Source organism: Tasmannia lanceolata, unplaced genomic scaffold (assembly GCF_043159265.1).
Source record: "Tasmannia lanceolata isolate RefF3 unplaced genomic scaffold, GAP_Taslan_0.1 ptg000003l, whole genome shotgun sequence".
Lineage (NCBI taxonomy): Eukaryota > Viridiplantae > Streptophyta > Magnoliopsida > Canellales > Winteraceae > Tasmannia > Tasmannia lanceolata.
Genome location: NW_027518680.1, coordinates 149987 through 177582, shown reverse-complemented (window position 1 = coordinate 177582; position 27596 = coordinate 149987). Strand labels below are relative to the sequence as shown.

General features: G+C 39.7%; 2 protein-coding genes across 3 annotated transcripts; both read left to right on the top strand.

Annotated features, from left to right (window-relative positions):
* Positions 1-677: 677 nt before the first annotated feature.
* Positions 678-3811, top strand: LOC143859600 (zinc finger CCCH domain-containing protein 12-like). Of its 2 annotated transcripts, none has more exons than XM_077370262.1 (3): positions 678-873; positions 1076-1894; positions 3351-3811. In XM_077370262.1, exons 2-3 carry the CDS (start codon positions 1093-1095, stop codon positions 3596-3598), a joined length of 1050 nt encoding a protein of 349 aa, XP_077226377.1. In that variant the 5' UTR covers positions 678-873; positions 1076-1092; the 3' UTR covers positions 3599-3811. The 2 variants fall into 2 exon arrangements, with proteins under 2 accessions (XP_077226377.1, XP_077226381.1); XM_077370266.1 differs by having other exon boundaries at positions 1017-1894.
* A 1287-nt stretch (positions 3812-5098) lies between these two features.
* NUDX19 (nudix hydrolase homolog 19) lies at positions 5099-27177 on the top strand. Its single transcript, XM_077354968.1, has 6 exons — positions 5099-5728; positions 6881-7021; positions 7139-7243; positions 9848-9947; positions 23688-23780; positions 26598-27177. Exons 1-6 carry the CDS (start codon positions 5270-5272, stop codon positions 26882-26884), a joined length of 1185 nt encoding a protein of 394 aa, XP_077211083.1. The 5' UTR covers positions 5099-5269; the 3' UTR covers positions 26885-27177.
* Positions 27178-27596: the final 419 nt, after the last annotated feature.

The following is a 27596-nucleotide window of genomic DNA, read 5'->3' as shown; positions in this document are numbered from 1 at the left end:
AATTTGGTTAAAATTTAATAACTTTGTTTTCTTTTCAAATAGTGGCCATCTGATCTATTGCATCATCAAACTGAAAATCTTGATCATGTTAGTCAAATGACTTTTGAAATCTTTGTTTATTGGCTAACTTTGTATCTTTTCCCAATTTGTTAGGGATAAATAATAAGAAATTATGGACTCAATCTAGATAAGAAGAAACACCACCTATCTCCATTACAATTCTCTAGATTTGGAATGGACCTATATAATAATATAAAAAGGGGACAACATTTGTGATCTGCCCTATTGGATGTTGCCATTTAGGCAAGGTGCTCTACCTACTCAAGATGAGTTTTAATTTAATCATTTATTTTCTTTTTACAATATCATTTATTTTAATTCAACAGATCAGATATTAGAACAGTACCCTAATTTGTCTTTTGGATTGATTGAGAGTTATGGATACTTGTTCTGGCCGCTTGGGCCCGTTTAGTCTCATGGGCCTGGGCCTGGGCCTTGAAAAGCCAATTCCATATGATCCGCTAATTCCCACCCATGGAAAGCGCGGGAATCTATACGGCGCACGTTAGAGTGACAGCCAAAAATAGTAACGGCCAAGGGTAATTTAGGCATTTAAGAATAATAAGAAATCGCCTTACTTAGTTAGGGTTTTTGGGGGGTTTTTTATAACTGCAATTAGGGTTTTACGGGGGCCTTCTGGTTCTTCCTAGACGGCGGGATAATATAATATCTTTTGGTCTTCCAGTTTTGGATTTTGCGGGAGTAAGGGGGTTTGGGCTGGACTGTAATTACGGTTTTGGGTTTCGGATTTTCCTCACCCGAATCGCATTACTGTGGATCGGCTGTGGGTTCCGAGCTTTTGCAGGGATTGAGGTTTTTTTTTTTTGATTTGATAGACTCAATTTTATTCTGCATATTCTCTGTAATGAAGGTTTAATTTTCCTGTTTAGATTCTCATATTCTGTTTGGTTGTTAGCCCGTGAATCTGGGTTTCCTTTTTTTGTTGAAATCTGCAGTTGGATTTTCGTTTATTGATCGTCTGGGATTCTTGGTTTTTGACTTGAATCTCTTGCAGAAGTCAGTGCGGAAGTGATGAGCGCCCCTGCCCCTGCCCCTGCCCCTGCCCCTGCCCCTGCTCCTGCTCCTGCTCCTCCTCCACCACCACCCCCATTCTTGTGTCATGAAGACAATGTTGGATTTTGGGCTGAAAACCCTCTTCTTGACCAAGAAGAAGAATTCAACCCTATTGAATTCTCTCCCTTCAAAAAACCAAGAACTTATCAAGAAGATGTATCCTTGAATCCTCCTCCTCCTCCTACACATAACCCACCATCCAATTCAAGAATGCCAATAATGTCCCCTCAGAACCCTCTGATTAACAACAGAGGGATAAGCAGAATGTTTTTCAAGACCAAACTATGCACAAAATTCAAATTAGGCACCTGTCCTTATGGAAGCAACTGCAATTTTGCTCATGGGACCGATGAGGTACGGAAGCCCCCACCCAACTGGCAGGAAATTATAGCTGCCAATGAGGATGATCGGGTGATTGGGAATTGGGCAGAGCAGCTCAGAATCAATAGGCTTAAGATCTGCCGGAAATTCTATAATGGTGAAGGGTGTCCATATGGGGAGAGGTGTAATTTCTTTCATGAAGATCCAGACACCTTTAGGGCAAGTGCGGCTATCAGCATTAGGACAACGCCAACAACAATGGGGTGCAATGGAAGCATGTCGGATAATGCGGAGTGTAATGGGTTTGTGAGTTGTAGCACGGATGGTAATGAACAAAACCAGAAGCCCGCGTTTTGGAAGACGAGGATCTGTAACAAGTGGGAGACAGCCGGTTATTGTCCTTTCGGTGAGAAATGTCACTTTGCTCATGGACTAGCAGGTACACTTGGAGAAATTTATTTGCTTTTCTTTCATGTCCTACTCCTTCATTCTTATGTATCTTTATATGCCAACTCGTTCGAAATCTTCTACACTTAGCTTTGAAATTTTTTTGCATTCGTCTTAGATCTGCTTATCATGTTTTTCACCTGGGTTCTTTGAAAATCCTATTCTTGAGGTTTCTATTTATGAAGTGGGTTTCACTTGAAATGTATTTGAGTAACTCATCTTTGTGCTTTCGGGTTAAACTACCCCATATATTAGCATCTTAAGATGAAGAAATTAATCAATAAGGAAGATATTGTGGCTCTGTCAGTGTCGAGTTTGCCCCAAAAAAATGCTTAACCCTACATCCAAAGTCAAAGTCAGCTCATATGCAGTGATAAATTATGCATTTAAAAGGAGTATGCATATTAAAAAAAGGTTGAAGATGCTAAAAGTGACAGTGTGCATGCGTAGTATGGCAAGGGCACATAACCCATGATTAGCATTTGTGCACTATAATCATTGGCTTATGTGATTAATCATGCATTAAAACTGATTATGCTTATAAAAAAGAAAGGGATGCTACTATTTGCATGCTAAAATTTCATTGCTCAAGTAAGCTTCAGTCAAGGGACAAATATGCCCATGAAGTGGTGGTTGTGTACTGTTTTTTGTAGAATCGGTCCAATTTAGCCTTGGGAAGACCCATGCCATTGAATGCTTGTTATTCAGTTGTTCTCAACGGATGCCTTGATGCTGAGGAAAAATTCTTGATCTCATTTCAAAGCACAACAAAAAGCATCCAAGGGAAAATTTCCTATTTGATCTGAACTGAATTCACTTCTTTATGAATGTGGAAAATATTGAACACGTCGAATAGGCAGGGTAGCAAAAAACTTCAAACATGGCTATGAATCCAAGAGGCATCAGAAGCAATTGACCTATGTGACGACGATGTTGGAGGAATCTATTCTAAAAACTAGTTACCTCAAACCCAAACTCATGCACGACCAACTCAAGTAGCCAAAGTGTTGCATGTTTCCCTGTAACATTAACTATTATATTTGAATGTCATAAAACAACAAGAAAATACGTCAACCGTTTGTATCTGCAGCCTTTCTGCATGTTACTTTTATGCCAAGCTCACTACTTATCCATGATGTAGCCATGGTATCCCCCATTACATTGTGTATAATGAATTTTTTTTTTTTTTTCTGAATGATATAATGAAAATGTTCCTGCAGCTGCTTGGATTCTAAATTCTCTCATGTCATGAGTGTTATTTTGGTTTCTATTACCATATGTTCCTCCAATATCTTCAATTATAGATGGTATCCTGTGTTATAATACGTAAATCAATTTTATATCTGTTTCTATTCAGTTGAAACTCTTTCTATCCAAACCACTGAAATCTCTCTACTTGGGAGTACATTGCTAGCTAGTCATGGCGTTAACTGTTGTTTTGTTCACAGAGCTCCAGAAGTCTTGGGGACACAGAGAAGCAGATAACGGGACTACAAATTCAGTTCCCTTAAAACCTCCTCCTGATTCTACCAGTGATATCTCACCGAGTAAGATGGCTGCAACTTGCAAGCAACAAGGGCTGGGTAAGAGGTGCCACCTGAAATGGAAAGGTCCTGAAAAGATCAGTCGCATCTATGCTGATTGGATTGACGACATGCCCCTCTTCAGCAGCTCTCCAAGCAAAGTCGAAAGCTGAATTTGAATTTATCACATTCTTTGCTGGAGTTTGAATTCTTTACATCTGAATTTGAATTGTATCACATTCTTTGCTGGAGTTTGAATTCTTTAAATCATTTTTTTTGTCAGATTAGGAGATCTTATGGTTGGGTTTGGTTCCCCATGTGATGTTTTGACAGCCTCTCACTGGTCTCAGCCTTGTTTAAAAGCTTGAGGTTGCATTCTTTTCCAATTTGGGTTTTTTGTGGTGGTTATTATAGGGCATTCTTCAATTTTAGATTAGGAATTCTTGACTGGGTTTTGTCCGCCATCTAATGTCTTTGCCCATCAGGCCTTCTTCCAAGGCAAACAATGAGTGAAAATGGTTCTTGTTTCAATCTTGTTTGTTGTTTCTATTAATCTGGAACATGATCATTTGAAAATTAACTACACTGATTGCCTTTTACTTTTGGAGGAATTATATTGTCTTTGGCTCTACATTTCTAAAGAAATTTAAGAGTGGTAAGGCTTCTAAATTAGAACAGTTCGGAAGGTAGGATGAGGCAACGGTGCTAAATCTTTACAAATTAAAGGGTTAGGATGGCCTGATGCAAGAGAGTTTTGGAATATACTGCCCATCTGCAGTTGGGCCGGGTAAATGGTTTTCTTCTCCGTTCTCAAGTGATAGCCGTGGCAAGGAGCTCAAAGACGCAGCCAAGACCCAAGATTACTAAGGGTGCAACTCGGGTTGAGTTGGGTCCAACCTGACCTGATCCTAGGAACCCATTTTTCCAACGCAAACCCGACCCGATGAGGTTCAACCTGACCCGAACCCATTGTTCCAACCCGAACCCCAGTTCATCACGACCCTACCTGACCCTTTAAGCTTACTAAAATAAAAAGGGAAACGATAAATGTGCTGCTTTTCATCAGATGAGACACCCAACTGCAGGAAATGTGGCAATCAAATCCGTTGAATTCTTCGGACATGTAGTACATCAGCCCCTCTTGATACACTGCTGTTAGGTATCCCAAGTGATGAAAAGGCATTTATCATTTCCCAAGAAAAAAAAAATGCCGGGTTTCACTCGGGTTGGGTTGCCCAGACCCTCAACCGGAACCCCACCCGAACTCAACCTGGGTTAGGAAAACTCAACCCGACCCGAACTCAATCTGACCCGACTCGAGTTGCACCCCCAATTAGATTACAAAGTGATGGTTAAAGGGCCGAGATAGGTGGAAAAAAAAACAAATGGGGGGCAAATATATCATCTCCCTGTTTTAATCCTAGTTGAAGACAGGAAAGGAAACTGCTTCAGATCTCTCTCTATCCTTTTGATCAATAGACTTTTGGCTGGATAAGGACCCAAGACAATTTTTGCTTATGAAGAACATCCTATCAGATGAGGATGGCTAAGATCAATTGTGTAGTACGGTTTCCATAAAATGACCCAACGGTGGGCCCCTACTCCGACCCATTGACAATGAAATGAATGAATCAAATGAAATGATATTAAGATGTGAAATTCGGTCCCACTTAAAAAGATACGGGTGTCTACTCTGGGTCATCAGTCATCACCTACCGCCTCTTCCTCACAACCACTAACCACGGGCATGGAAGTAGTGATCTGACATGCCCCTCCTCCCCCTCCTCTCACATACGCAGCTACGCCTTGCTCCCCTAATAAGAGATTGAAAATCTCTACCAATCATGTCTGCCCATTTCCAGGTCCACTCTTTCGCCGGGAACCCTTTGAGAACCCACAACTCCAAGCCAGATGACCCTTCTTCAGCCCTTCAAACCCTAAAAAATCTGATTTTGGAAGATACCCATGCGCCAAATTTGAAGGTATTGCCCTTCAGGAAAGGCAGGCCTTTGGCCTCTTCCTCAGTTTCTGCTGCTGGTTCCACACCAGTTTGGCATCTGGGTTGGATAAGCTTGGTTGATTGCAAGGATTTTCTCATGAAATCAGGGATCATTTTGGGAGAGGATTCGCTAGTGTATCTGGGATCGGATGGCATCTCTTATTGGGCGATTGACGTTTCGGCGGCAGGTGATGATATGTTTGGTAACGAGCGAAGTTTCTGTTTCGTGGAGCTGCGCACTTTGATGGTCGCCACTGATTGGGCCCATTCCCAAACCATGACAGATTTGGCCATTGCCGGTCATGTAAGTCCTGCTTAATTTCCAATCCACCTCAACTCTTATGTTAGGCTTTTTTCATATCATCTGGGACTAGTTTTACTTTTAATATTGTTCAATTGTGAATTGATATCGAATTATCGACTTGTATTTTTTACCCCCTTGAAGCTTCAATGGAGCCTATTAAGTGAAAGACTACTGGTGGAAGTAATTGAAGTCAACATACCCTTTTTAATGGAAGTAATAAAAGCTTCTTCTTCTTCTTTTCATTCACTAAAACTGAAGAGCAGCTTAACAGATTTTGGTATTTTATCAGCTACCTATACTATAGGAAGACAGAATTACATTCCACAGCTGAAATGGTAAGTGTTAAGAATATGAAAATGCTCTTTGGAGTCGTATAATCATTATGAGATTATACTTCTGTTTATTGTTTGAAGAGATTTGTATTTCTATCCATTTAACTTTGGTAAAAAAGAAACAGGAACTTTTCATTTTGAACTTTTTGTTTTGTTCACGTAACGTTCCATCCATTCTGGACGAAGCAAAACAGAATCAATAACTAGGATATTATTTTAAAAACTATGCATTGTATAGGCTAGCACCTATCTCCTGAAGCATCCTAGGGCTGTCTTGTAGGTCTCACCCAGTGCCTTCTAACACATTGCTTTAGACATTCTCTAGTAAAAAACGTCTTTCTCAAAATGTAATTACTTTGTGTTTGGAACTATGATACCAACAACAAGTACGGAAATTGATATGGAGGATCTTGAGAGTGGGCGAGGGGGTGCTATGTAGTTGAGATGTGGTTTGTATTTTCCAAAATCTTGTATAACACATACCATCATACCATGTAATCTCAAGCTAGGGATGATGCAGTTAAGGTGGCTAGTCCTAAAATCTTCTACATTGGCTCAGATAGGGACCTTGCCGCTTATACCAACCAGCTGTTCTGGTTAAGGACCTTCACTTTTGAGTCCTGATTAGTAGGCAATTGAAAAGATATTTGTGCGTAAGTTTGTGATTAGATACATTTTCAATCATGAAGTTGCAGTCTTTAAATTACAAATGGTTGACTACTGATTTACCTAAATCTCTTCCTTTTCTTCTTTTTCTAATGGTGTGCTTGAAACCTTTATTGAAGTTTTACATGGCTTCTCTTGTGTTGCACTAGATCAGGCTCGGGCATTGCTAGAATGGCACAGCATTTCACGTTTTTGTGGCTGCTGTGGGGAAAGGATGTTACCTATTGATGCTGGGAGGCGCAAGCAATGTGTAAATGAAATGTGCAAGAAGAAAATTTATCCTCGTGTTGATCCAGTATGCGGCATTACCCTTCTCAGTGTGATTTTGACAAGCATTTAAAGTATTTATTGGACTGAACCGTTATAATAAGATTTAGTTAATTCCATCCATGTGACTAATGACATTGAACAGGTTGTCATTATGTTAGTAATCGACAAAGCCAATGATCGTGCACTTTTGAGCAGACAATCAAGATTTGTACCCCGTATGTGGAGTTGCCTTGCGGGCTTTATAGAGGTATGGTTGCTTCGTTGTCAATTTACATAGCATAGTTACAGTTGGGGCTTTATATTTTGCAAATAGTCCAAAATTCAAAACAAAGTGGCACACAAAAAATCTTTCAACTATTGGTTTATAAAACTCCGAATTTCTTTAACAAGTTCTGAGTTTTTATTGAATGGTTGTTTTTTTTTTTTTTTTTGGTGTTACGCAAGAGACAAATTCTTTGAAGAACACAAAATGATAACTTGTGCTCTCAAGCCATCTCTATTTGTTTTGTGGCATGTTCACGGCTTTGCAATCCTTCTTTTCTAGAGTTGAATTTGTTATTTGCTTCTATATCCATATTTATCTATATGTATAATATATAGGGTAATGATATTCCCATGACCAAAAACAATAAGGACACACAATAGCTTGTCCTTTTGTAGGGTTGCACAGACTGGTATGGTAAAAAATTGCCCTAGGATTGCTCTTGTCGTCATCTTCCCATTTCAATTCCATAGAGGACAGCTGCAGGACCATTTTCTCCCAAGTACCATCATTTTACTTTGGGCTGGAGTCAGGGAACCCAAATGAGGGCTTCCCGAGAGCCAGAGTGGTTTCTGAGATGGGTTGAGCATCTTGTTGATCTTCACTACACTACTCTTGGGACGTCGCCTGGGAAGAGGCTTTCCGTTGGGGTCTTCATTGGCTTCCTTGAGATGGGTTCACCACATTGCTTGAAGGCTCTGCAATACCTTGGAAAGACTAGCACTCTGTGAGTACTGAGTCGCACCTCTCGAATGCTGAAACCATTCTCATTGAGCGCAGGGCTAGCTCACACAAGTCCTCTTCCTCTTGACCTCTTCTACTCTCAAATCTGACCCCAATCTTCAAACCTATGCTACTCTTCTCCAGGTCTGTGCTCGACACAGATGCTTCTGAGGGCCATGCCACCCCAACCTTTTGGATCCAACCATCTCATCAAAATGCGCGAGAAATGAAGCTGCTTGGAATGCTCACACCGTTTGTTCAACAAAAATTACGAAATACATCTCAAAAACCTTGTCTCATGGACTGTGCTTGTCATTGGTTTTGACCAAAATAGCAGACCCAAGTCACCCAACAACTGTTTCTGACTCTTCGCCCACATGATTTCCTTCTCTCCAGAAAGAATTTGCCTTCGCTAGCATCCTTACCTCTTCTCAGGCTTCCAACAATAGTGACAGATGCAGGCAGGTACACACACTCATCATAAAAACCTCTTTGGTGCTTATTTTTTCCTAGGGAACACAGTAATTACCATGTTTTCTAGCTGCATTGCCGATGACAGTGATGAGGGTAGGTCAGTTTTCCAAGATCAATTATGGCTTTGGAGATGCAATGTGGGAGAGAAAAAGCAGGCTTTGTAAAACTCCGTCTATCCAACAAGATGGTAGGGCTTGTGTGATTGGGAGCGATGAAAAAGACATCCTATAACCATAGAAAAATCTATGAAGAGGAGGAAATAAGGCACCAAATTTATCTGCTGCATTTTGCCTATGTGATCTTGGATCTTATTATCGAGATCTGGTCGTCGACTATAGCTGCTCATACATTGATCTAATTTCTTCTTCTTTCACTTGGATTGGTTATCTTATGGCACAAGGGTCTCTCTAGGGGAAGGGGGAGCGGAGATGAGACCAGTTGTAATGTTTTTTTTTTTCCTTTAATGCCTTTTTCCAACTAGTCGGGCAAATTTTTACCTTCCCTGCTTATGCATCCCTAGAAAAGGACAAGTCATTGCGTGTCCTTATTCATTTTTTAATCAGGGAATATCAGTTATATATATAGGGAGATGATATTTTCACCCCCCCTGCATTACATGCACAACCCCGTTATAACCTGATTTGACGTGAAAAGTGGGCAACTTTATGTCAAATCACGTTATAAGTGGGGTGTGTAAGTACTGCAGGGGGTTGAAAATATCATCACCCTATATATATATATAAGACATATATATATCCCACTGCAGAGTCACCATTGACTTGTTATTGTTATGGTAAATCAGTGCTTCAAAATGTCAGTCTGAGATTTTATTTTGGTTTGATATATCCACCCTGCAATTGGTTCGAATTTGACCATGAGGTATATAGAAACAATATTTGATTATTTCTTCATTCCAAATGTTCCCTTATTTTTTTTTGATTCTATGTCTCTGTCTTTTGGAAACTATGAGACAAGAGGGTGCATATATCAGTAGCCTCTCTCTCTTTCTTGTGCGTGCGTGTGTGTGTGTGTGTGTGTGTGTGTGTGTGTGTGTGAGAGAGAGAGAGAGAGAGAGAGAGAGAGAGAGAGAGAGAGAGAGAGAGAGAGACTATGCCAGCCAAAGTCAGCATTAGAAGTGGATGGTAAAGTTGTTCTGCACCAAAACTGGCCTCACTGGACCATTAGACCTGCTGGTCTCTGACCACAGATGTCCATTGAACATTTTATGAACTTTTAAAAAAAAAAAAATCACTAAAGTGGCATCACATTCTTTGCCGAAGCAGAGATAGTTAAATCATAAATGAAAATTTAAGCGGATTATGCATTTTATGTCCACCCTTTTTACTTGAAGCTATTACTATATTGATTACAATTTTTTTGCCTGAAACTTAGCCAGGAGAAAGCTTGGAAGAGGCGGTGAGGAGAGAAACATGGGAAGAGACCGGGATTGAAGTTGGAGAAGTTATCTATCATAGTTCTCAGCCTTGGCCTGGTACGTTTCGTATGATACTCTGTGAGCAAACATGTATTGGGTTTCACTTGGCTGCATTTGACAGTATCTCTTATGAGAATTATATATATATATATATATATATATATATATATATATATATATATATATATAGAGAGAGAGAGAGAGAGAGAGAGAGAGAGAGAAGTTCTTACTCCCCGGAGTAGATAACTTAACTACTTCGTGGGCTTAAAATACACGGGGCACATTGTTTGGGTGATCCAAAGCATTCCTTTGATGGGCCCTCACATAGATAGGGTGTGCCCAAAAAATCATCTCCATAGGATCATCCCAACCCTTCGAACTGTGGAGGCAAACATTGTGGACACCCTATCTATGTGAGGGCCTTTCAAATGAATGGTATTGGTTTGGATCACCCAAACAATGTGGGCTCTCGCTATATTTTAAGCTAGTGTGTAGATAACTTATCTACACAAGTGTGTAGGAACCCTTTTCTCATATATATATATATATATATATATAGATGCAAGGGAGCCCTTGCATAAAGAGCTAAAAAAGGGCCCTTGATTGGTTCCACGTGATTAAGTGTAACTGTTTCAAATCAGTTGAAAAAGTAAATTTGGTTACACTTAATGACGTGGAACCAATCATGGGCCCTTTCTTGGCTCTTTATGCAAGGGCTCCCTTGCATCTATCATTGCTCTCTCTCTCTCTCTCTCTCTCTCTCTCTCTCTCTCTATATATATATATATATATATATATATATATATATATATATAGAGCCGGGCTATATCCGGCCTAGTACCGGAAATGGGTTAAAGTTTAAGAAATCTTTGGTGAAGAGCCCTTCAAGGCATGTTAGTCCTTTTCGCACTTAGTCAAGGAAAAGACGCTTTGCAGAAGTGAGGAAATATTTAGGTATTGTCAGAGAAAGATCTACCTTATCCCTTCCGGAAAGTGGCAAAGGGGGTTGCGTGAAGAATCCCCGGATAAAAATGCATGATGCAGACTTTCGTAGGGGATCCCTGCCCAAGAAAAAGGAAAAAGTAGTAGGGTTCCCCTTGGATTCATTGGGTAAGCCCGCCCTGCATCGTAATCCCCTTGTTTCTTTTAGATGAGGAGTCATCCTATTTGGTAGATAGGCTTCTTATTTGGTAGATAGGCCTCTTAGTTAAAATTTTGGGGGTGGTTTGAGTAAGCTAGGAGTATATACGGTATTATCTTGTGGAATGAAAAAGGATAACGACACTTGCGTATTGGTAGATGGGTTTATGGTGATGGCCCATTTTGGCGGTGACGGCTATTTTCGTTGATATTAGGATTTGCCTTGTCTGGAAAGCAACCTAATTTTGTAACAACTAACTATCGAGAAAAGGTTGTGGGCCAAGGATGAGAAGATATGGGCTTTATTTAATAAGAGAATAGGTCAATTTACCAGGTCTGTTCGTATTCTTAAGCAAAGGTACGCTTCTACTGGTTAAGAGAATGGATGCTCCTTCCTCTCTTTCATCTGTACCCCGTACCTATAAAAGACTACGAAGAGAGATTCCAGATTACACGGAGTGATTTCAACATGGTCAATGGGTTCGTAGCCTGCAATATAATTTTGCCAAAGCTTCGGTGGAAGCTCCCACTATCGCGGAACAAGTTAAAGGGATTATCAAGCGACAGTGGAAGCAATTTCAGGAGGACTACAAACTCATTGCCGAAGAGTTCTTCCCCCTAACAGGTACACTCAATTTTAAGGAGTTTTGTACACCGGTGTACAAACTTCCTTTTTTCCAAGGCTGGTTGGAGTATACCGATATCCTGCTACGGCTTGAATGAGAGGCAAATCAAACCCTATGCATTTGCAAAATAGCAGAGCTTATAGCTATCCGGAAGAACCCGGTGGAAGAGGTTCCCTATCTACAGTTTGCCTCAGATTTTTTTGCTGCTGATATGGAATTGAAACTAGACATTGGGATCCTAATGGTAGAACTCAACGAATGTGCGTGATAGTCTCAAGCTAAGGTTGGCTTTGTTAATTTGTTTTTGAAAATTGATAGATGGTTTTTTGGAAGTTGAAACATAGAAAAAGAAGCAGAATGAGTCTTAGGTAATAGTTTATATGGATGCTACACTTGGGGAATTTTAATTTTGTTTTTTTGAAGAAAGAACGGATTGGTGGGAAGCCCGGGTGGGGTCCTAATACTGGAAGAGATATGGGTGCAGGGGTGATAGTTCCACTACTACTTTGCTAAGTCAGGGTATGCCCTGATTTGCCCTTATAGATGCTATATAATGTTACTAGGGACTTCTTGTCCCCTTTGTATCTTTCATGGTATCGATAAATATATGTCGCCTATATATATATATATATATATATATATATATATATATATATATATATATATATATATAGAGAGAGAGAGAGAGAGAGAGAGAGAGAGAGAAAATCGTTGGTATGCTTAAGCGCACCAAGACTTCGTGTGCTGAAGCCTTTTAAGTGAGACATCCGATTTGTCATGGCAAGTGGGCCCAACATTTAAAGGCTAGATAAAGAAATGAAAAACAAATGAAAAAGAATTTCGTCTCTATGCCTCCAACGAAAGTTGGGTTTCTTCCTAAAGGCTAGGGTTTGTGCAACTTTCAGCCGCCTCTCTCACCGCTGCTTCTCCCCCTCTCATCTCTCCTTTCGACGACAGTGCCTCCTCCCTCTACGACGGCAAACTCACGGCGGAGCTTCCAGGTTAGTACCATTTTCTTTTTCTTTTTTCCATCAACCCCTTTTTTTCCTTCTTCACTAGGGTTTCAACATAGAAAGGATGATTTTTCTTCTTAATGGAGGGGTTTTCTTCATTTTCTTCTTTATCTTCTTCTTTTTTCTTCACTTTTCTTTGTTTCTGATATATATATATATATATATATATATATATATATATATATATATATATATATATATATATATTTTTTTTTTTTTTATTATTATTTTTTTTTTTTGGGTTTCTTCCGGCTATAATCAATTGGGTCTTCTGGCTTTAATTTTTCTTCTTTATCTTTTTTTGGGTTTCTTCTTTTTTTTTGGGTTTCTTCTGGCTTTAATTTCTCAGACTCTCACTCAACTCATACTATAAACCCATCTTTTATAAGGCCCAAAATTCACAGTGTAACTATTGGTTTTGTAAGTGACATCAAATACAATGACATCGTTAAATGTCATGTAAGCATCTCTAGCCCTGGCGTCAGCCCAGAACATAGATCGGAAGGTCCTATCCGTATCCAACTCCATCGAGAAAAAGAAATTCGGATCTTCTGATCGCTTCTTTTGGAGAAGGTTGGCCACTAAGACAGCTTCTTGGCCTATATTGTTCACCCTCTTCCTTCTCAAATGGGAAGCAACTTGATTTGGTGTTACCACACCTGATATTCCATCGTTTGTTGAATTAATGGCTTTTGCAATCCTCGCAGCCGGCATCTGCGTCTCATCGAGACAGTCAATCAACGTCTTAACACTTTCGCTCCTACTGAATCTATTATGTGAACGGTGCATTTGCCTTTTGAGTGGGGAGGTCAGAATGTGAGAATGGATGTCATCAAAGGTCGTCACTACCCACTTGTCTTCTCTTAGTTTTATGATCATCTTAGCTTTGCAATCCAATCTGACCGCTCGTCGTTCCCTCGTTTCCTTACCATCATCCACTTTCTTTGCCTTATACCTTTTCACCCCCTCTCTATCACACACAAATTTTCTTCAGTTCAATTCATTTGTTTTTTTAGAAGTATTTGTACTAGATCTTCGTACTCCAAAACCAGTAGCCAGTGCATAGGAATTGTAGAATCCTTATGCAGACATCCAATCATCAAACACTTGGTTCAGAAACGACTTGTTCACACTACTATTCTCAGAAGCAGTCTTATTGGGCGTACTACCACCCTCATCTTCGTCATTCGTATCAGTATCTGGCCATTCTATATTATCTTCATTTAGATTAACCCCATCATCAACCACAATAAAACCATGGGCGTCAACTTCTTCAATACCTAACTCGCAGGCTTGCGAGAAAGCATCATCAGCAAAAGCAGACGGTGTACCGTCATTATTCTCAGTACGTAACCCACACGGCTGCGAAAAGGTTTGTTCCATGTTCCTAATAACTGAAAGAAGAGAATTATAAGAATTTACCCAGATTCTTAAAAACAACCATAACAAAAATGGAACAAGAACCACGCACATGATAAACCATAGTGGAATGTACCCGCAAAATCTGTAATACAGACCATTGAAGTAAAAAAAAACCTTGGACTTCCGGGGGGTATTCGCTATTTTGCAGGGGTAGGTTCAAGGTTGGGTTTCCCGTGGCGCAGTGTCGAATCCATTGGATTTTCCAACAAACCGTCTTATGTGGGAATTCCCGGGGGTATTCACCATAAAGGGTTTTTTTTTTTTTTTTTAAGTTTTTTCGAGTTAAAACTTGAAGCAAGCTATATAAGCCAAAGCCAACTCAAAACTCAACTAAAGGATAAAATCTTAGCTTGCTCAATGGTTAAGAAAGTTACCTTGGTGAATTTTGGGCCTTATAAAAAATGGGTTTATAGTATGAGTTGAGTGAGAGTCTGAGAAATTAAAGCCAGAAGAAACCCAAAAAAAGAAGAAACCCAAAAAAAGATAAAGAAGAAAAATTAAAGCCAGAAGACCCAATTGATTATAGCCGGAAGAAACCAAAAAAAAAAAAAATATTAGAAACAAAGAAAAGTGAAGAAAAAAGAAGATAAAGAAGAAAATGAAGAAAACTCCTCCATTAAGAAGAAAAACCATCCTTTCTATGTTGAAACCCTAGTGAAGAAGAAAAAAAAGGGGTTGATGGAAAAAAGAAAAAGAAAATGGTACTAACCTGGAAGCTCCGCCGTGAGTTTGCCGCCGTAGAGGGAGAAGGCACCGTCGTCGAAATGAGAGATGAGAGGGAGAAGCAGCGGTGAGAGGGGTGGTTGAAAGTTGCGCAAACCCTAGCCTTTAGGAAGAAACCCAACTTTCGTTGGAGGCATAGAGACGAAATTCTTTTTCATTTGTTTTTCATTTCTTTATCCAGCCTTTAAATGTTGGGCCCACTTGCCATGACGAATCGGATGTCTCACTTAAAAGGCTTCAGTGCACGAAGTCTTGGTGCGCTTAAGCGTACCAACGGTTTTCTCATATATATATATATATATATATATATATATATATATATATATATAGGCTACTGTATCTGCGCGATCATGTTTTGATAATGGGACTTTCATCCCATCATGAAAACATGTTCATGCAGATATCAGTCCACACACACACAGCACATCACTCTTCTTCTTATACTTCTCCGCTTGACTATTGATAGTTTTCTGGGCATTTTAACCGCCTTTAACGGCTAATTAGAAAAATGTACAGTAAAGAGAGGAGCACCATCACTATAACACTGGAGTAGGACCATCTGTATAGGGTTGGGATGCTATGGTGATGGGTATAATTGGCCCAGCTAACCACAGTATTATGTAGGTTTTTTGGTAGATGGAACCCACAAGAAATGATAGCTGCATCCCCTTGTTGTGATAATGGCACTCTAATTAGAGAACTATAAAGCAAAGAGAGAAGCACCGTCATTACAAGATGAGGGTGGGAGCATATATAAGGGTTGGCCTACTGTGGCCGTGGGTCCAATGGGCCCAATTAACCATAGTAATACATGGCATATTTTTGGGAAGTGAAACGACAGACATTAGATGGACCCTCCATCAATGGTCCATGAAATCTCACTAATTGTGAGACTTTAAATGTCCATTCAAGGACATTGAACATTAATGGCTGACAATTGTTAGCAATTGATTGGACCCCTAGGTTCTCAACGCTCTGAAATGTCAGATCTTGAGAAATCCGTGCTGGGGCCCATCTATTGGTGCAGGTCCCACATGCACAACCATATTCTACATGTCTGTAATAGGAATCCTAGACTTATTGGACTCTGGACTACAGTATTCATGCTTATCTATAATTATATATGTGAAAACAACCAATTACTCCCAAAGCTTAAGCTGTTGGAGATGGCGTTATTTAATCTTTTATACTCAACACTCCCCCCCCCCCCAACCCCCGACGTGTGGTCCCTCTTTTTCAGGGTTGGCCTACACCTGGCACATGTGGCCCCTATTTTAGGTTTGGCCATTGCATGTGGATTTTTACTATTAAGGAGGTTTGAACTCAGAACCATCACTTTGATACCAGTTGATACCGGTGAGACGACCAATTACTCCAAAAGCTTAAGCTGTTGCAGAAGGTGTTATTAATTTTTTATACTTTAACGCTCCCCCTCACGTGTGGACCCTCTATTTAAGGTTGGCCTACACGTGCCGCATGTGGCCCCTCTTTTGGGTTGGTCATTAGATTTGGATTTATAATATCAAGGAGTTTTGAACTCCGGACCTTTGGCTCTGATACCATGTTAAACTACCAATTACTCCAAAAGCTTAAGCTATTAAAGCTGTTATGGTGTCCACAAAAAATCAGACCCATAGGATGATCCTAACCCATCCAACAGTGGAGGGAAAAAATGGACAGACATAGTTTGTCCACAAATCTGCCCATTTGTCCCTCCACTCTTGGATGGGTTAGGATCATCCTATGGGTCTGATTTTTTGTGGACACCCTGTCTAGGTAAGGGACTTTCAAATGAATGGTTTGGATCACCCAAACAATGTGGGCCCCCACTGTATTTAACCCGACCGAGTAGATAAGCTTAGCTACAAGACCGAGTAGCAACACTTTTCCGATATATATATATATATATATATATATATATATATATATATATAGAGAGAGAGAGAGAGAGAGAGAGAAAACGGTTCCTACACATATGTGTAGAGAGTTCTCTACACACTAGCTTAAAATACAGTGGGGGCCCACATTGTTTGGGTGATCCAAGCCATCCATTTTAAAGGCCCTCAAATAGATAGGGTGTCTACAAAAAATCAGATCCATAGGATCATCCCAACCCTACGATTTGTGGAGGTAAAATGGATGTCTTTAAACCTTCACAAATTAGTCCATTTTTTGCCTCCACAGTTCGAATGGTTAGGATGATCCTATGGATCTGATTTTTTATGGACACCCTATCTATGTGAGGGCCTTAAAAATGAATGGTTTGGATCACCCAAATAATGTGGCCCCCACTGTATTTTAAGCTAGTGTGTAGATAACTTATCTACACATATGTGTAGGAACCGTTTTCTCATATATATATATATATATATATATGGAAAAGTGTCTCTGTGCTATAGCTCAACCGGAGCTATAGCTCAGCCTGAGCTATAGCTTATAATACACCATCTCCCATAGTTGTTTGACTCATCCAACCCATTCATTCTATAGGTTTATGATTAGGGTTATGATTTCTGGTTATGGTAGGATTGTAGGTTATGGTTAGAGTTATGATTTGTGGAGGTTTAAAATGGATGTCTAGAAAATGGTCTTCTATAGATTGAGTGGTTAGGATTATGGTATGGAGATGGTTTGTTAGGGACAGGCTATCTATGTGAGGTCCTATAGTATGAATGTGTTGGATGACTCAAACAACATGGAGATGGTGTATTCTGAGCCATAGCTCAGGAACGCTGCCCCCATTTATGGAAAAGTGTATGTATATATATATATATATATATATATATATATATATAGAGAGAGAGAGAGAGAGAGAGAGAGAGAGAGAGAGAGAGAGGAAAGTGTTGGTGAGCTTAAGCTCACCAAACTTATGGTGAGCTTAAGCGCCCAATCACATTGGGGCCTACTTTGTTAGGATGATCCAAAGCATTCATTTGAAAGGCCCTTACATAGATGGGGTGTGTACCAAAAATCAGCTCCATAGGATCATCCTAACCCATCCATTTGTGGAGGTAAAAATGGACAGACATTATTTGTCCACAAATCTGCCCATTTTTGTCCTCCACAAATGGAGGGGTTAGGATGATCCTATGGAGCTGATTTTTGGTACACACCCTATCTATGATAGGGCCTTGCCAATGAATGGTTTGGATCACCACAGAAAATGTGGGACCCATGTGATTGGGGCGCTTAAGTTCACCAACACTTTCCTCATATATATATATATATATATAGGGGAAAGTGATTGTGAGCGGCCCCTCATATAAGCTTATATGAGGTGACCGCTAAAAACATGGCGGGCCCACATTTTTGGGGTGATCCGAGCCGGTCATTTGATAGGCCCTGACGTAGATAAGGGGTGCCCAAAAAATCAGCTACATAGAATCATCCCAACCCTTCGTACTGTGGAGGTGAAAGAGGGGGAAAATGGACGGGTAAGTTGGCAAATTTATACCCGCCCATTTTCCCCTCTTTCACCTCCACAGTTTGAAGGGTTGGGATAATCCTATGTAGCTGATTTTTTGGGCATCCTCTATCTAAGTCAGGGCCTATCAAATGACCGGTTCAGATCACCTCAAAATGTGGGCCCACCATGTTTTTAGCGGTCACCTCATATAAGCTTATATGAGGGGCCGCTCACAATCACTTTCCCCATATATATATATATATATATATATATATATATATATATATATATATATATATATATAAACACACACACACACACACACACACACACACACACAGAGATGGGTTTTTCCTAACAAACCATCTCCATACAATCATCCTAACCATTCGATCTGTAGAAGCCCAGTTTCTAGCCGTCCATTCTAAAACTCCACAAAAGATTAAATAACACCATCTACAACAGCTTAAGCTTTGGGAGTAATTGGGGGTTGAGTACAAAAGATTTTTATACCCATGCACAGATAGCTTATCTGTGCAGTTGCATATACTTCATTTCCTCTCTCTCTCTCTCTCTATATATATATATAGGAAATGGTTTCTATGCAGCTGCACAGATAAGCTATTTGTGCATGGCTGCACAAACCATAGTGGGGGGCACATTTTTTGGGGATCCAAAGCATTCATTTGGAAGGCCCTTCCATGGATAGGGTGTGTACCAAAAATCAGCCCTATAGGATCATCCTAACCCAATCAAAGTTGGAGGGGGAAATGGATAGACACTGTTTCTGCCCATTTTTTCCCTCCACAAATGGCAGGGTTAAGATGATCCTAAAGGGCTGATTTTTTGTACACACCCTATCCATGGAAGGGCCTTCCAAATGAATGCTTTGGATCCCCCAAAAAATGTGGCCCCCCATGGTTTGTGCAGCCATGCATAGATAGCTTATCTGTGCAGCTGCACACAAACCATTTCCTCATATATATATATATGTGTGTGTGTGTGTGTGTGTGTGTGTGTGTGTGAGGAAAGTGTCTCTAGTCGGTCGGCTAGAGAACCTTCTCTAGTCCGCCGACCAAAAACATAGTGGGCCCCACGGTGTTTGGATGATCCAAATCATTCATTTGATGGGCCCTGACATAGATAGGGTGTGCCCAAAAAATCATCTCCGTAGGATCATCCTAACCCTTAGATTTGTGGAGGTTAAAATGGACACGTATAAACCCTATAGATAGGGTGTTCCCAAAAACACAGTGGGCCAACGTTGTTTGGATGATCCAAGTCATTTATTTGATGGGCCCTAACATAGATAGGGTGTACCCAAAAAGTCATCTCCATAGGATCATTCTAACCCTTTAGGTTAAGATGGACGTGTATAAACCTCTACAAATCTGTCCATTTTTAACCTCCACAAATCCAAGGGTTAAGATGATCCTATGGAGCTGGTTTTTTGGGCACACCCTATCTATGTCAGGTCCCATCAAATGAATGCTTTGGATCATCTAAACAACGTGGGCCCACTATGTTTTTGGTCGGCGGGCTAGAGAAGGTTCTATAGTTGACCGACTAGAAACAGTTTCCTCATATATTATATATATATATAGAAAAGTGTCTCTAAGCTATACCTCAACCTGAGCTATAGCCTGGCTAGAAAATGGTCTTCTATAGATTGAGTGGTTAGGATTATGGTATGGAGATGGTTTGTTAGAAACATGCTATCTATGTGAGGTCCTATAGTGTGAATGGGTTGGATGACTCAAACAACATGGAGATGGTCTATTCTGAGCTATAGCTCAGGAATGCCGTCCCCTATATATGGAAAAGTGTCTCTGAGCTATAGCTCAGCCAGAGCTATAGCTTATAATACACCATCTCCCATAGTTGTTTGACTCATCCAACCCATTCATTCTTTAGGTTTATGATTAGGATTATGATTTCTGGTTAGGGTTAGGGTTATGATTTTTGGAGGTTTAAAATGGATGTCTAGAAAATGGTCTTCTATAGATTGAGTGGTTAGGATTATGGTATGGAGATGGTTGGTTAGGGACAGGCTATCTATGTGAGGTCCTATAGTATGAATGGGTTGGATGACTCAAACAACATGGAGATGGTGTATTCTGAGCTATAGCTCAGGAACGCCGCCCCCATATATGGAAAAGTGTATATATATATATATAGACACACACACACAGGGAGAGAGAGAGAGAGAGAGAGAGAGAGAGAGAGAGAGAGAGATGGGGAATGATCACACACATACAATTATTATGATTGGGTGTTCTTATGTATCCGATCAAGATCCATAGAAAGAAAATACATAATATGAATATATAATGGTGCCAATTTAGTGGCCAATAAAAGCACTCAAGACGTGGTTAAAATGGTTGATTTTGGGGAATGGTTGATTTTGGGGCTATAGCCAATCTAAGGTGTAACCTACAATGAGAGTGGTTCATCTCAATCAAGGTGTAATTTACAATGTGAGTGGTTCATCTCAATCAAGGTGTATCCCATGTGAATGATAGGACTAGGAAGCACGGTAATATGATGCATCCATAAAGCCATGAATATATATTTTTTTTAAATCTCAAGCATGGGTAGTTAGGTCATTTTGCCGTTTCCTTTTACTCTATTCTTCTATGGCCTCCTTTGCCCCATCACGCCTTCCCCGCCGATGACTCCCACGTGACCTCTTCCTTCCCCTCCTCAGCGACTCTATTCAACTACCTCCTTTTTCACATTTCCATCACCTCCTTCACGATGCAATTCCCCCCCCCTCTTTCCTCACGGCTCCTTCATTGAAAGATTTGCATATATTGTATTTGAGGGTTTTGAATCTAATTATAGGGAAAGGGGAAGGAATTTATGCCAAAGAAGGTCATTTATTAAAGAGATCCCACTTTTAGGGTTTTGGCTGTTTCTCTTCAACATTGAGATTAATAAGCCCCCAGTCCCACTAGGCTTTACCGTCTTTAAAGTCACCCTTATTTGTCACCAATTGACTTTTTTCAGCTATTATATTTTATCGTAAAGTATGAATTGAGTTGCGAAGATACAGTGTAAATATATATTTAATATCCATATCTCATTCAAAGGGTTGTCTCTCCCTATTTTCCATAATAGGGAGATATATTCGAAAATATTTTTCATTGGCTGTAAGAAGTTGTACACTGGCAAATGGCAATGCATATTTAAATTTATTTTTTTTAAATGACAAATTTCATTAATATAAGTTGGCAATCGGGACCGGTAGTCCCATCCTGCAATTACAAAATATTAAGGCGGACTGGACCGACAATCCGGATCGAGTCCAAAGTGATGAGTGAATCATAGGTATTGGTTGGAATACATCCCTGAACTACACAAAAGGAATCCCTATCCTGCACAAAAGACAAAAAAACCATATGTTGTACATCTTCTTATGTCCACAAAATATGGACCACCTAAAACAACATGAATCCACCACACACTACTTGACCATCCTCTAGGGATCTTGGAGCATCATCTCGCAAGGCTGTGGTAATCCCCCAACTGGACTGAATTCTTTCAAGATCCTCCCTCCCCAAAAAAACTATGAGAGTGATCATCATATTCTCATTGTAAGGGATTGACTCCAGCATCTTTGGTTAGATCATTCTTAGTTCTGGCTTCCACTCGTCCTACGACCATTACCTTAAGAAGGGATCAGTTTTACTAGGGGTTTTTTAACATCAAATTATGGGTCATCCTTTTGGCTATCTCGATTATGCCCACTGCAGATCCCGCTTGCATCGACCGGAACATTTCTCTAGTCTTTCCTATGTTTTCCTGATATGACATCCCTAATGCATCACCCATTGTCAGGAAGTTATCAAAACCTTGCAGTTCTGGGTTCCCCGATTCACCCTCAGTGCTCAAAACCAAAATTCCTTTTCTTTTATCTAACTTAGCCGGTGTCTTAGACTGTTGTAGCTGACCCTGTTCATCCCTTGGACTTCCTGACCCTAAACCCTGAACATCTTCATCCAGACTTGTTCACTTTGATTCCAAGCTAGCAATCGCTGATTGTTTTTCCTCCTCCCATAAACTTCTTCGCGTTCATCTTTCCTTTTCCAGTAACTTACCGCAGATGGGCAGATTGCGAAGGGGTCTAGGAAGTTCCTCCTCACTATTCATGGTAAGCTGGGAAGAGCGGACACCCAAGCTTTGAGTTACTTCTTTTTCTTTCAACCATTGCTTTTTCAGTGGAGAAATTAGCACCTCAGTTGGCGTGGGAGATTCCTTGCCAATTTTTCATTATATTTTAAAGCTTTTAGGAGTTCCAAGTCTTCGTCCACCAAAGCGGGTCCCCCCCCCCAAAAAAAAAAAAAAAAAAAAAAAAAAACTACTAGGGCCTTCGCAACAAACTTTTTCAGTCATAGCTGGACCAGAAGAGGGTTGAAGGATATTCAATTCGTCAAGGTTTTCTGAATTAGTCTTTTTCTTCCTAAGCCCACTTTTGGGATGTACACCAGCGAGTTTCCAACCAAAAGATGAAAGGCCGCCACGGGTGGTCAAGACACGAAAACTCGGTCCAGAACCCTTTTTAGGTCTAAATTTGCGTCCACGTGTAGATTTAATATTCAGGCTCAGGTTTGATCTAAAAAATCTATTTTTCAATTTGAGTGCTTTCCGCTCCCCAACCGATTTAAAGCTAGAAGATTCCACAATATCATTTCTACCCGCCTAGCCCTGTGAGCCACGTGGCACTCCCCTTTTTGACTTCGTAGAATACGGCAAGGTCACGGGTCCCAACAGCTGGGCCTTCCTACTCCCTGACGAGGCAATGATAGGATCTGGGAACCACAAGGGTAGGTAGGAATTTCAAAAGTTGAAAGTGGGGCCACCGAATCCAATTCACGTCCAGTGACCACAGCCACAGAATCAGGTAAATGAACCTCTGCCGGAGAGCCTTTATCTGAGAGAGATTGTTCGATATTCCTAAAAAGGGGAAAATTGTCTTTTCTACTAATCTCTCCCACTGCCAACACGGCCAAGGAATTAATACGGTCTTCGGACACAACTTTGATTCCCACCGAATAAATGGTGGAATCTACCCTTAGATTAATGGAACGAGGGATAGCATTCCAAACAGGGGAAATAACTAGAGCAGAGGCAAAGGTCAGACAGTGAGAGTGATTACCGGACACAACTTTGATGCATATTTAAAAATTGTTCATTCATATTTTTCTAATGCTTTGTTGAAGTCTTTCTTTAAATTGTTTAATACGGTCTTCGGACACAACTTTGATTCCCACCGAATAAATGGTGGAATCTACCCTTAGATTAATGGAACGAGGGATAGCATTCCAAACAGGGGAAATAACCAGAGCGGAGGTAAAGGTCAGACAGTGAGAGTGATTACCGGACACAACTTTGATGCATATTTAAAAATTGTTCATTCATATTTTTTCTAATGCTTTGTTGAAGTCTTTCTTTAAATTGTTTTCAGTTGGACCAAGTAGCATGCCATGCCAGTTAATGGTGGGATTCTTCGCATATGCTAAATCGTTTGAAATACATGTGGACAAGGAGGAGTTAGAAGGTATGAATGACCATCATGATAAAATGAATGTTGCTAATTAATGGGGTGTTGCTTACTTCATGGCATGTACAAGTTGATGTTTTAAACAAATTGCAAAATGATGCATGAATACTTGCATGATATGCGTTGTTTTAAGAATTTCTCGTGCACAGGGACATGCATTTGTATTTGAGCCCATTGATCTTGTAGACCATCATGAGGCAACTCGCATGGTCCTATTCCCATCCTGAATAGACTTCCTGTCTTGAAGATAAAGCCCTACAAAAGTCAACCGTTGAGTCTTTTGGCGGAACCGTGAATGATTCTTGATGTATCAAAGGGCTAGGATTATCCAATCTAGGTGGGGTCAACACAGAGCTTGTGGTTGGCAGTCGGATCACCAGGCCCTATCTCTTCCACTTTTTTTTGTTTTTTTTATTGGCACCCTATCTCTTCAACTTGGCATATGTGGGATCCGAAAAATGGCTGTTTGGAAAGAGCGCGTAACAGTCAAAGTCATTTTAACATTTTCTTTTCTATTATTAATCAATCATTCGCTTAGAAATGTTTTTTCTTTTTATCTAGAGGAAAAAACTTTAAATTTGAGAACCATTACAATGAGTGATGCGTAGACAAACAAGTGTTTTAAAAGTTCACGGCATGATTCCACATTATCAATGAAGAATTCCACACCAAATTAAGCACTAAGAGATGTTTTCATTTGTCCCCCCTGAGTTTCAAGTCTGGAATGATTCATTTATTCTCTTTGCTACCCAAGTGTCAGCATGGTTGTTGAGTATGACTAGGGTACATGTAGTTGGAAGCACAAACCTTCAATGATGGGAAAACTTGTGTAGATGAGGATTTCTTTTCTTTTCTTTTCTTTTTCTAGGCAATTTTGTTAGTTTATTTACTTTCTGGGATTTTTTTTAATGTCTTAAATTGACCATTTTTTTTAATTTTGTGTTTTGGAGTTAGTTTTATCTTCGAGATTGTAGGGAGATTTAGTTTTATCTTCGAGATTGTAGGGAGATGAATAGTTTTATCTTCGTGATTGTAGGGAGATGAATTTGAACTGCTAGTGAAGATATCATACCAAGGTTAACCATATTATAACATTCCACATCTGTTCTCTATGTAATGAGTTGTATAAGGATCTAGACCACTCAAGACACTGTAAAGTTAGTTTTTTTCTTCAAGATCGAAGGGAGATGAAATCAATTCGCAGGTAAAGATAGCATCCTAAGATTGTTCATGGGAGGATGTCAGACTAAGCCAGATTAGGGTCGAGCTTAGGGAACCCAGGTTCTATGGGAGTTGGCGGCCTTCTTCGGACTTTGTATGCTACGATTCGATGGGCTTCATTCAGAGCCAATTGGTGTTGGTGATTCTAAGAAGGTGGAGTTCTAGCCTTTGCTCAGGGGGAATCAGACTCGTCGACCAAGATCCGCTGCCCCACTTATTGTTGATGGAGACTCCACTCTCTCAATGTGAGCCTGTGGATTAAATATGGTGTTTGTTACCCCTGGAGATTTGTTGATGTTATTGATAATATCTTGGACACAATTGAGGCGCTTGATATGGTAATATTTTTTAGATCGACGAACGGTGAGGGAGATCATCTCAAACTAAAACCAAGGTTTCAGGTTTCGGTTTTGGTCATGATGGAAATGGAAAAATGTTAATTTTGGATGGAAATTTCTGCAAAAATCCTGTAAAATCATGGAAAAGTATGGAAACATATGCAAATGACGGACATTTAAGATAAAACTTCAAAATGTGCTAGAATAAGCACAAATGCACACTTCAAAACCATAACATAAGCAAAAAAAATCATACAATGATTTCACAACATCAAACACCAGTCACGTGCGCAACGCGCATGACTTATAATTTTCAGTACATGCTACATTTCACATGTAATTTATACAAATATATACATATTACATGCGCTGCATTTCACATGCAATTCATGTAAATGTAATTATGTAACACGTGCTAGAATAGTATATCACCAAGACACTTACAGTTTTAGTTTCAATATGCATTTCAATTTCGGTATGCTTTTTGGTGGTGATGGAAACAGAACCATTTTGGTCGTTTCATTTCAGTTTCAATGGAAATTTATAACCATGATTAAAATTGGGCTGGAGCGGCTTGTCTATGCAGATATTTGATTATCTCCCCTCTTGTTGTCTTTCGTTTTGATTAGACTTAGCTTTATTTTGTCATTTTATTTTTTCCTCTTGTTGTTTTGGTGTTGCTTGACCATCTCTGTCATGGTGGCTTTGCTTCCTTCTTACTAAATTCATCACTATTCAAAAAAAAGAAAAGGAAAAAATAGCATACCAAGATCAACCATATTCTAAGAGTCCATATCAGTTCTCTATGTAATGAGCTGTACAAGGGTCCGACCACTCACGACACTGGAAAGAAGTCACTTTTAGAATGCATGCCTTACCTGCAAGCCCATTTAATCTTCTTTTGATCCATAAGATAAAATCAATTCAACCATTCAAAAAGAAAAAAGAAGGATAAAATCAATTCAAGAATTTGTCAGCAAAATGGAAGTGATGAATCATACAATTCACGTTTTCTCTTTATCTGGTTGCAGGTGCATAACAGCCCTATTCTATGGGATGCAAATTGTAAATCACGGGATGTTTGTGACAATATATGCATGCTTATGTGTGCACAAATGACTGTTAATTCTGTAGTGCAATTTCTGTATACTTGTAGGTACCTTCATATGCAAGGGACACACATCCACATATGTAAATCCCAGATGATTTCTTTTGACTTAAAAATATAATGACATTGGAATTGATCTCTTTCTAGATGCTCAGTGGCACAGTAGAGAAGATGTTAAGAAAGCATTGACATTTGCTGAATATGAGAAAGCACAGAGAACGGCCGCTGTCAAAGTAGACCAGATGTGTAAGGGTGTCGAAAAAGGGCAGAACTTTTCCTCGGATTTCAACGTGGAAAGTGGAGAACTCGCCCCAATGTTCATCCCAGGACCCTTTGCCATTGCCCACCACCTGATCTCATCATGGGTTAATCAGGCAGTACCAGATGACACTGAATCACCTTCACAAGGATCGAGCTCTACCTCCAACTTATAGCTCTTATAATTCCTATCATCAAATTGAAATGTTGTTGATTCTAGAACTAGGAATTATTGTATTGTTTGAGTACTAATAAGAAGGATCCTACAATAAAATGCTGAAGTAAACTCATTTCTGAACTCGGGATTACAAATGAGTGGTGTTGGTTTTATCAAGGCATTTTCTGTAAAGAAAGGAAAGAGGGTGGAAATAGCATCCCCCCATATATGTTATTGTACTATAAGCATTTGAATAATTCCTCAGTTTTTTCAATGGAATGAATTTTGCAAAAATTGAAATTTTGAATAGAAGTTTGTCAAGGTCTCATATATTATTTGTAAATCTTGTGGGAAATTCAAAATTATTGAAAATGACGTAGTCATGAAAACTGTACTCTCACTCTAACCTAGTAGACATGTACTTAACCTTCATTCCATACTTCTTCTTGTTATATTGTTTAGAAATAGAATTATTTATATTGTAGTTAATAAATACTAAAACTCGTGCATTTTCCCAGAACAGGTTGTTTCAGGTCGATACCGTCAAGAATTCCTGACCATTTCATGAGAATAGATTCATCCTCGAGGCTTTTTTCCATTCCAATATTTTTCTCATTCGCTAAAGTAAATAGAGGGAATAGTGCATTTCAGAGGATGTTTTTCCACATTGATACGAAATCTCCAAAGATTCGTCTTATAGTTCCCCGCAAACCTCTTTTTTTTTTTTTTTT